Consider the following 10,335-nt stretch of genomic DNA (forward strand, 5'->3'; position numbering starts at 1 on the left):
CGCGGCCCGTATGATTTGGTTTTCACATCCAACTCGAGAGTCCAGCAGAAAACCTGCAATGGGACATTCCTCCACACTTACCACGTGGTCCTTGGCCCAGAAATGAGGGCTGATGTCAGACTTGTCAGTTCATGTGGCGACCGATCGGGCTGGGAGCCTGGTTTGCATGGTGCCATTTCACAGCCATGTCTGCTGTCTGATGAAACCAGGGGAGGCAGGGCGGGCAGGCATTAGGATTGGGCATGCTATTAAGCAACAGGGCTTAACAGGGCCCGCTTATGCAAGAGCTTATCCGTCTCAACCCTAAGGAACATGCTGCCAAAGGGTTGCTAGCTGCACCATCTCCAGTTTTGCGCCCTGATGATTTTTTTCTAACCCGCTGGTCGCCCATCACAAACCTCAACACCTGTAGCACGCGCTTCGTTGCTCTCCAAAGCAGGGGTCCGCCTGCTCCAAGCGTCACAACATCCTCAATTACCCGCGGGAAAAAGGTGGTCATTTACATGAATTATCTGGCCTCTGTTTGCCAAGCGCCCCTAGTCACACCCAATTCACCGCCAGAGAGGCTGATGCTACGAGCCGCTTCATAGAGACTCACACACAGTAGTACCCTGCCCAGTGCTGCTTAAGCCGCCAAACCCCCTGCCGTCTGGGATGACCTGCGAATTCGTTGCAAAGCGTTATTTCTACATATAGTCACTGGCTTCGCCTTTGGTCTCGCCCCGTCTCCCTCGCTGTTGGTGTAACACAAAGACTCTGTTATATGATGATAACCGCCGCTTGGAAGTCTGGTTCAATATGGCGGCAGTGTCAAGGCAAATTGCACCTGTCACCGCGTTTCCAACCAAGCGGGATCGAGTCACGTGTGCCACAGTTAGATCCAGCATCCGCCATCCGGACATTTGTGCCCAGCAGTGCTCAGGGGAAGTCTGCTGGACCTGCCCAGAAGCGCTCCAAGGCATCTGAAAAGATAACATTCAAGCTGAGCGACCTTCCACAGGGACGTCTGAGCTCACCTTTGGCAAATAAGTTGGATGAAGACCAAAAGATGGAAACACGGACTTCGCCTGGGGTCATCTCCGCCAGTGCCAACCCCCAAGAAGAAGGACATGGTTCTAGTGCGGGCCCCAACATCGATAGTCAGACTCCAAACTACCCAACTGTCATCATGCAGGCTCACCTCAATATGAAGAGACTTCCTAATTGCGTGGTTATAACGCGTGTTGGCGGCTTCTACGAGCTTTACTTGCACCAGGCTGATGAGTTTGGCCCAGCTCTCAGCCTCAAGGTTTCCCAAAAGAAGACTGTGTCAGGGCCAGTGTCAATGGTACGTCGTCTTGTATTGCCCTTGTCTATGTCTCTACTTTAAGCCTGCGCATCTTTTATCATTGGTTTCACGGCGGCCATTCATAAAACGACACAGTGTTTGAACTCCACCTTCAATAGACTTGTGAATGTGAACTCTAGACTAATCAACATGGAATTTACCCCTCATCGTTATACTATAGTCCGGGTTCCCCTTCTTTCAACTAGAACGTTACCTTAAAATCTTAGTTCACGATCTTAATCGCCATGTTGCTATTGTTGAAGAGTTTCCCAAGTCTGAAACTGAGAGGATGAAAACCGGAATAATGCATGATCGAAAGGTTGCTCGGATCGTCACTCCCGGAACGCTGATTGATGAGACTTTCATGGATCCATACTCCAGCAACTATGCTATGGGTATCTATGTTCCATTGTCGAATGAGGAGTTCCAACTCACTGGGAAACATTCCAAAGCTTTGGCCTTGGATGGACCATCGATTCCCCTGGGTCTCGCGTGGCTAGACCTCTCAACTGGACAGTTTTATACCCAACTTACAGACCTCGCATCCTTACCATCTATTGTATCGCGAGTGAGCCCGCGGGAAATTGTTCTTGATCAGTCTCTTTCACTTTCCCCGGATCCGTCTTTGACCTCAGCCCCCGCCCCCCTGACAAACTCTTCAGCGGAAACTAGCACATCTCACATGCCAGATGTCATTCATTCTGTTCTTACTGAAAATCGGAACATAATCAGCTATGCTAACCGTACCCATCTCCTGACACTCGATTCGTGGGGTTCTATTCTGGAGAATCCCCTCTCAAAGGCCTCGGCGAAGACATTTACAGACAGTGAAATCAAGGCTGGAAGCTTGCTTCTTAGCTACATCGAGGATCGTCTCCAAGGATTGAGTATCAAACTGCAGGCACCACAGCGTCAAGGAACCTGTAATGTCATGACCATTGACAAAAATAGTCTACGTTCGTTGGAGATCAAAAATACCATGCGAGACGGTGTTTACAAGGGTAGTCTACTACACGCCATTCGAAGGACTGTTACACGCAGTGGTACCCGCCTTCTCAGTCACTGGCTCAGTAAGTATAACTACTCTACGCTTTTACGTCATATCAGATTGACTAACAGTTACATTCTGTCCTCCACATGTATAGCGTCCCCATCCACGGATATTGTGACCATTGAGAACCGGCAAAACCTGGTGTCGGCTTTCTGTACAGACGTTGAATTGCGAGATACAATTATCGTACTCCTCAGGCGAAGCTGCGACTCCCAGCGTCTTGTTCAAAAGTTTGCCTTGGGTCGCGGTAACGCCGATGATTTACTAGGTCTTGCAGCTACTATTCAGACGACAATAGAAATCTCCGAGAGACTTACTCAGGCCATTGATGAAAATCCAGCTGCAGAAACTGATTTTATTTCATCTTTGATCGATAGACTCTCGTTGGATGGTCCTGTCAAACTAGCTAAACAGATCCGCCGTGCCATCGACGAGGAGGCCCTAGTGCATCAACATCAGCTCGAGGAGTCTGCGACTGGCCAAATGATGGCACTAGCTCAGGAAATTGTCAACACTGAAGGTACACAGGCAGACTTGATAGCCATGCCAAAATCAGTTGCCACGTACTCCAAGAAAAAAGACAAACAATCACCAAGCTTGCGTGATGTCTACGGCGAGGACAGCGAGGTTTGGGTCATGAAGCCATCGGCTAGTGCGGCGCTCAAGAAGCTACATGTGGCATTGGAATCTCTAAAAGAGGAAAAGGAAAAACTATGTGCGACTCTGTGTGAAAAACATGACGCTCCTTCGCTTACACTGAAGTTTATGCCTGGCCTGGGTCACATCTGCCATATCAAAGGCAAGGATGTGCAGAACTCTTCTATTCTATCCCAGGATGATTCCCTACAGACACGGGTTTTACGAGCAAGTCGGACTACCCGTTCATTTTATCTTCCTGAATGGTCTCAACTTGGCATCCGCATAGACCAGGCCCGGACATCCATCCGTACCGAGGAACAACGCGTGTTCACATCTTTGCGCGAAAAAGTTATATCGAATCTTGTCAAGCTGCGACATAACGCCCAAGTTCTTGATGAATTGGATATCGCCACGTCCTTTGCTGTCTTGGCCGAATCCAAGGGCCTTGTGCGGCCGCGCCTGATAAATTCGCCCATCATTGATATCCGCGCTGGTCGCCATCCCACTGTTGAAGGCGGCCTGCAAGATCATGGCAGGTCATTCACCCGAAATGACTGTTCTCTGGGAGGACCTGAACACGGTTCTCTATGGCTCATAACTGGGCCTAACATGGGGGGTAAAAGTACATTCCTACGCCAAAACGCTCTACTAACCATCATGGCCCAGGTTGGCTGCTTTGTCCCCGCAGAAAGCGCCACGTTGGGTGTGGTCGACGCCATATTTAGCCGGGTTGGTTCCGCTGATAACCTGTACCAAGACCAAAGCACCTTCATGGTTGAGATGCTCGAAACAGCACAGATTCTACGCCACGCCACGCCACGGTCCTTTATCATCATGGACGAGATTGGCCGTGGCACCACGCCCGAGGACGGCACTGCCGTTGCCTATGCCGCGCTTAAGCATCTCGTAACCGTCAACAAGTCCCGCGCCCTGTTTGCCACACACTTCCACAGCGTGGCTGATTTAGCGCGCCGGGACGGTCTTTTGTCTCCCGAAGACGCCGGAAGCAACGTGGACAAAACTAGAGACGGCCGCGTTGCGCCGGTTGAAGCCTATTGCACAGACGTCGAGGAAGACCACGACGGCAGCTTTGTCTACGTGCACAAGCTGCGCCCTGGAATCAACCGCCATAGCCATGCGCTCAAGGTCGCGAAATTGGCGGGGCTCCCGGAGCTTGCAATCAAAACAGCAGAGGCGGTGCTTGTGGAGAAGGGACTCGTTACAAAAATGCTGTTGGATCAGGGCGAAAACTCAAGTTGATTGCGGGTATTGTTGGTCGATGGATTGCTTAGGACACACGGCGTGTTCCAAGGTTTATTTGTAGAAAAAAAAGAATTGCGAAGAATTTAGAGGAACAAGTAGTGCACATGTAGAGGGCACCAAACCACACTGGCACTTTCTGCAGTAGCAACATGTGATGTCTACATGAAAAAGAAGAACAAGATTTTATGTAACATGTATCACCAAGTCCAAGAAACAAGAAATTTTTAGTTTTGCAATCTTTTTTTTATTACTTTTAGTTGAAGGACATCAACATGTTGGACTAGAATCTTTGCAAATAGCAATGTTAGCACGTAATGTTCGTTGGGCTGTCTGTCGTGCAACAAGGTTGGGTTTGGGCTCGAGTCATAAAAAATCAAAGTTCATCAAGAAGTTCAGGGTTAAAAAGCTCATGATATGTTGTATAATCATTCGAGTGTGGGGGTGAAGTTTGCGGTTGTAGCCAAAGGCGTAGAGTAGAGTGGGAAGAACTTACCATTAATGTCGTCAAGAAAGATTGTAACACCCAAGGTTGAGAGTACAGTCCATGTTCCAAAGTCTTCGTTTTCAAGTACAAGTCAACAAGCCCAGCAGGCCCGTATTTCAGAGCCTGAGAGTAAGAAACCCACGCAAGAGCAACATAGGTCCGTGAAACGTCCGTTCGACAAGAGTGACTGACTAGTTTAGCACATTTAGTCGAACAGACCGAAGCCCATGTCCTCGTCAGAGTCCTCCTCGGCCTCCTCGGCCTTCTCCTCAGCCTTCTCCTCGGCAGCGCCAGAAGCGGCAGCGGCAGCAGGAGCGGCAGAGGCGTAGGCATCGGGGTTGGCGATGCGGTCCTTGAGCTCGTCGATGGCCTCCCAGCTGTACTCGGTGGTGAGGGCAACGGACAGAACGTTCTTGTAGGAGTTGACCAGCGAGTGGGTGACGGAGGCCAGGGTGGGGTAGGAGACAGCCAGAGAGATGCTGGCAATGGTGGCAATGGCAGAAGACAGAGACTGGAGGAGCTGCTCCTCGCTGATGTCCAGAACCGACGAGGGGAAAGCGTTGCCCTGGTCGTAGACCTGAACAACACCCAGACCGTAGGTGAAGGGAGAGATGTTCAGCATGTTCAGCAGGGTGGCCTCGGAAGGACCGACCTTGGCGTTGGCCTCAATCAGCTTGAGATCGGAGGTAATCTCAATGGTACCACGAGCGATCTTGGTGGGGACACCGAGGGCCTGGAAGAAGGAGGTCTTGCCGGGCTCCATACCAGTGTTGCCAGCGGGAACCCACACATCGACGGGGGCGACGGCACCAGCACGGGCAGGGGCAGCGACACGGTTGTCGAGAATCTTGTCACGGATGGTCTTGAGGTCGCAGTTGGTGAAGACGAAACCGACGTTACCCTTGACGAAGGGCAGCAGGGCCTCGTACTCGGGAGAGTCGCTGATGAAGGTACGAAGAGCACGGCGAACCTATTCAAGCGTCGTGTGTCAGCGGTCTGCGGGGTCATGCTTGGGAGAGTTGAGATTCCAGAAAAAAAAACTTACCATGGTGTTCTTACCCATCAGGACAACGGCCTCACCACGGAGGGAGGCACGGATCTCGTGCATCTGCTGAGACGAGACATTGTCGACGGAGACGATGAAGATGGACTTGTACTCCTCGAGCAAGCCCTTGAGCTTGTCGAAGTAGCCGGCCTTGTTAGCAGTCTTGCCCCCCATTGCTTCTTATTTGAATAAACCTGAAGGTAGGATGTTTAAGGGCAAAAGAAGAGGGAAACGGAGTGAGAGGGAAAAAAGGGAGTTTTGGAGTTGGTGATAGTCTTGTGAGAAAAAGCCAGCAGAAGTCCCAAGCCTTCTTCTGAAATTGCCCAGATATTCAGTATTTTTGTTTCTTGTGGATGCAGAGGGGCGGTTGATCCTCGGCTGATTAGTATTATGACAGAATGTGTGCTTGCTGTTAGGGCTAGGAGACAAACTTGGTTGGGAACCAGTGGCTCCACTTTTGACTTTGGAAGGGGCGTGTAAAACAAAGCGGCGTGGCTTTAAAGTGTGGGTCCTGCTGACTGATCCAGACGTCGGCCAAGTTTTTTTTACATGGCGCTCATGATGAAGTGAAGCGATGTGAAGGTGATAGAATAGGAACACAACCACATATCGTTATTTTACTGCTTTCAAATGGCGGAAGAGACAACTTCGAAGCTGCCGTACAGCAATCTTTCTTGCTTCCGTTCCAACGGCATCGTGTTCGCCGTCCGCGGCGGTCAGATTGTGTCCTTTCGGGAATCGGGCGGTCCGTCTATATCAAAATGGACCCATCCCGATCAGCTAAAGGCAGCTGAACCAGAATCAGCTCCTCCGAAGCGCATTTCTGCCGATATGGAGGGGTCTGAGAACACAGAGGACAATCAAGCAGGCCAGGAAAACTCTGAGCGCTCGACCAAACGCCAAAGAACAGAGGAACCCGAGGCCAAGGGTCTCGAGTCGACGGGAGAGCCTGAGAACACCCAGGACAAGGCTGTCGAGATCCCTCAGTCTGGAGCTTCAAAGGAACAAAAGAAGAGCAAAAAGAACAAGTCCCAAGCTGTAGTCAAGGCCGATAGGGCAATCATTACTCTTTTGAGTGTGACATTGGACGGACGCCATGTAATTGCGGTCTCAGGGCATGACAAAGCCGTTTGGGTATTTGAACATGATGGCAAAGGCGTGCTCACTCGGAGTAGCAAACGGTACGTGTTTGACAAGAATTGCGCACCATGATCAGTTCGGATGAACTCAACATATCATTGAACTCAAACTTACGCTCTGCCACAGGACAATGCCCAAACGCCCATGTGGGATCACTCTTGCGCAAGAGGGGCGCACAATCATTGTCGCCGACAAGTTTGGCGACGTATACGCGCTGCCATTAATTCCCAGCGACACCGTCGCCAAGGGCCCCACGCTGACGCTCGCCGTCAAGCACAAGCGCGAGACTCCCGCCGCCACGCCGCTAACCGTGCATTCCGCCGGTAACTTGCGCGCGCTTGAGGCGCAGAAGCGCCATATGGCCGAGCGGCAAAAACAGCAAGAGGAGGAGCGAGAGCAGCGGCGCGCTGCTGCCGCTGCAGCAGCTGTTGCTGGCTCCGATGCTCCGGAAGCACCAATGTTTGAGCATTCGCTGGTCTTGGGCCATGTGTCCATGCTGGCGGATGTGCTTGTGGCCCGGGGCGTTGGCGAGGGCCAGGCAACGCATGAGTTCATCATTACGGCAGACCGCGATGAGCACATTCGCGTGTCCCGCGCGCCGCCGCAGGCCTATGTCGTTGAGGGCTTTTGCCTGGCGCACAAGGACTTTGTAAGCACCCTAACTATTGACGAGAGTAGACCAGAGATTCTGGTCTCGGCTGGTGGTGATCCCGAGGTCTTTGTCTGGGACTGGCAGCGTAGCGAGCTGGTGGGCCGGACCGACCTGTTGGCCGTTGCCAAGAAACGCTTTGGCGTGGAGAAAATTGCCGTGTCAAACATGGTGGCTGTTGGCGGCCAGTTCTTTGTTGTCTGCGAAGGGTATGTTTCTCTCTGTTTTATTCCCCAAAAAAACTAAAGTGTATTACTAACAGCCCACTTCACAGAATCCCCGCCATATTTGAACTTACCCTAGATGGCAATACTCTATCCACACCATCCATCATCTCTCTACCTGGCAAGCCATTAGGCATCACTGTAGCCAAGGACACTCACATCTTGGTTTCTGTTGATGGCCACGGTCTTGTTAGCTTGAACAAGACGGCCGACGGGACATGGGAGTCCAAGACTGGCGGCTTCGAGGATGCAACGGTCGATTCTGACGCTGCCGATATCACGGCTGCCGAAAGCCAAAAGCTTTTTTATACTGTTGAAACTATGCGGAAACGAGTGTCGGATTTCCTCGCTAGCCAGGAAGCTGAAGCCGAGGCCGAGGAAACACCAGCGATTGAGGGTTAGTTGATATGGATGCATACCATTTTGTACACTAGTATATGAGGTGTAGATAATACGCACTGCATTATCAGAATACCAGATAACAGAGACCATTAGACAAGTGCTAATTACATCTACCCTCAACTTCGTAACGAGCGTGATCATTGAACATAAGACGTGGCAAATTTCATGAACTGGTTATAGTAGACATCATTCAATTGGTAAAGTCACCATGTATATCGACAACCGGAAGAGCATAAGAGTATATTAATTGACCAGAGGCCCAAGGAAAACATGGCAAAAGGGAGCCTCGGGGAAAGCAAATACTATACTAGTGAAAGATGATATCCAGCGAAGCCCGAGACGACGAAAGTAACAATATTGAGTAGATAAAGCCATCGAGAATCGTTGTCACTACTGCAGGGTGTGTGCTAAGCTTATCGCCCTTGCACATTAGAACAGCTTGTGCTCCAGAGTCATCTCAGACTCGGGCTCCAGGCCAACGCAAGCACGGAAGATGTTGGTCAGAGCAGAGCGCTGCTTAGCCAGGGCGTTGACCACGGGAGTTCCCGAGGGGGTCAGGGGGGCCTTGAGCATGTAGCTCAGAACGCTGAGAACCGAGTGGAAATGCTTGAACTCGGCAGCATCGACAGTCTTCCACTGGATACGCGTCATCATCTCTGCAACCAGAACTAGATCGATAATAAGGGGAGAGGCAAGCAGAGAGTCCTCGCAGACGTTGAACATGGAGATGGTCTGGTGACCACCCATGAAGATCTCGGCGTAGTACTCGTCCAGAGCGCGCTTGTTGTCGCCAACAGCGGGCATGTACTTGATGACAACAGTGTGGTCAGGGTGCTCGCCGGGCTTGTAGAGGACGCTGTTGGCCTCAACCATGTCATCAACAACATTGGACTTGCTGATTTCCTTGCTGCGGAACTGCTTCTGCGAACTCAGATTCTTGCCATCATTGTTGCCAAGATGGTTGTACGAAGCAATCGACGTCAGCTTGATTCCAGCATTGATCATAAAGTCAACCAGGGCCGACTTCATCTTGGTCTGGCCAGACTTGAAATCGTCACCACCAATGAAGGCATTGTGGCGCTCGGCCAGCTCAATTGCGCCGGGGACAAAGGTGTTCTGGGGAGAACCGTTGATGAAGGGAGAGCCCTCAAGAATGCAAGCAACAGCGAACACGGTGGAAGGAGACACTTCGTCGTGGCCATCAGAAATTGCCTGGAGCAGGTTGTCGGCTGTATCATTGACGCCAGGGACAATTTCAGCGTAGCGCTCGGTGTTGGCAGTCCAGAGGACAATGACCTTGTCAAGGCTGTGGGTGTCCTTGAAATCACTAAACCGAATGTATTAGCCATGGTAAACTCGAAAGCAATATTACAGGGGCAAATAGCTACTTACCGAATGTCCTTGCGCAGCTTTTCGACATGCTCAGAGCTGGCCTTGGAACCGGCCAACACGTTGTCGGCACGGTCTTCCTGGTTCGCAGCAATAAAGTCGGGGTAGTAAATACTGGGCAGAGGCTTCATGGTAGCCATCTCTTTGCGAACAAGGGCCTTGAGGGTGGGCTCCAGGACCTGAGCACGATCCATGGCCTCAGCCATGTTCATGCCACTAATGTCCCAGCCGCCAAGTACAAAGTTATTAGGGTGGGCCATGGGGAGGATGTCACGGAAAGGAATGTTGACATCCCGCATAGTTTCGGCATCGGTTCCAAGCTTGATGGTGGAGCCCATCATGACGGAGCCGTAGTAGTTGGCAGCACGGGGGCCCTCACGGGTGTCCCACTTGAGGCCGTACTTGTTGGCGAGAATGCCAGCGGTAACAGTAGTTCCATTGTTGCCACCCCATCCGACAAGCATAACGCCGACCTTGGGGACCTTGCGATCGACCTTGAAGTCGTACACAGTTTCCTTGGGTTTGGCGACATACTTGCCAGACGAAGCGTCCTTGGTTACCGAGGTGGTGCGGTAAGTGTACTTGGAGCGGATTTCATTGTCCGAGTACACGACGTTGGGGGAGAGAACCTCGAAGAGCTCCTGGGGGGAGGTCGAAGAGGAGGAGGGGTGCACGGTGGTGCCGTTCGGGGAGTCCGAGTCCATCTCAGCGTGGGGAGCCAT

At 51.5% G+C, this 10,335-nt stretch overlaps 4 protein-coding genes across 4 annotated transcripts; 2 read left to right on the forward strand and 2 right to left on the reverse strand.

The window, feature by feature from the left end:
* Positions 1 to 766: 766 nt before the first annotated feature.
* BROUX77_002554 (uncharacterized protein) lies at positions 767 to 4,277 on the forward strand (the record flags this gene model as incomplete). Its single annotated transcript, XM_073747107.1, has 3 exons — positions 767 to 1,327; positions 1,509 to 2,397; positions 2,473 to 4,277. 3 exons carry the CDS (start codon positions 767 to 769, stop codon positions 4,275 to 4,277), a joined length of 3,255 nt encoding a protein of 1,084 aa, XP_073607636.1.
* Positions 4,278 to 4,969: 692 nt separating this feature from the next.
* BROUX77_002555 (uncharacterized protein) lies at positions 4,970 to 5,983 on the reverse strand (the record flags this gene model as incomplete). The annotated part of the gene is made up of 2 exons (XM_073747108.1): positions 4,970 to 5,734; positions 5,810 to 5,983. 2 exons carry the CDS (start codon positions 5,981 to 5,983, stop codon positions 4,970 to 4,972), a joined length of 939 nt encoding a protein of 312 aa, XP_073607637.1.
* A 456-nt stretch (positions 5,984 to 6,439) lies between these two features.
* BROUX77_002556 (uncharacterized protein) lies at positions 6,440 to 8,224 on the forward strand (the record flags this gene model as incomplete). The annotated part of the gene is made up of 3 exons (XM_073747109.1): positions 6,440 to 6,990; positions 7,076 to 7,807; positions 7,873 to 8,224. The coding sequence occupies 3 exons, from the start codon at positions 6,440 to 6,442 to the stop codon at positions 8,222 to 8,224; spliced, it is 1,635 nt and encodes a 544-aa protein (XP_073607638.1).
* Positions 8,225 to 8,653: 429 nt separating this feature from the next.
* On the reverse strand, positions 8,654 to 10,335 carry BROUX77_002557 (uncharacterized protein; the record flags this gene model as incomplete). Its single annotated transcript, XM_073747110.1, has 2 exons — positions 8,654 to 9,551; positions 9,617 to 10,335. The coding sequence occupies 2 exons, from the start codon at positions 10,333 to 10,335 to the stop codon at positions 8,654 to 8,656; spliced, it is 1,617 nt and encodes a 538-aa protein (XP_073607639.1).

This window comes from Berkeleyomyces rouxiae (assembly GCF_048999995.1).
Source record: "Berkeleyomyces rouxiae strain 22BRR77 chromosome Unknown BrBRR77_ptg000002l, whole genome shotgun sequence".
Lineage (NCBI taxonomy): Eukaryota > Fungi > Ascomycota > Sordariomycetes > Microascales > Ceratocystidaceae > Berkeleyomyces > Berkeleyomyces rouxiae.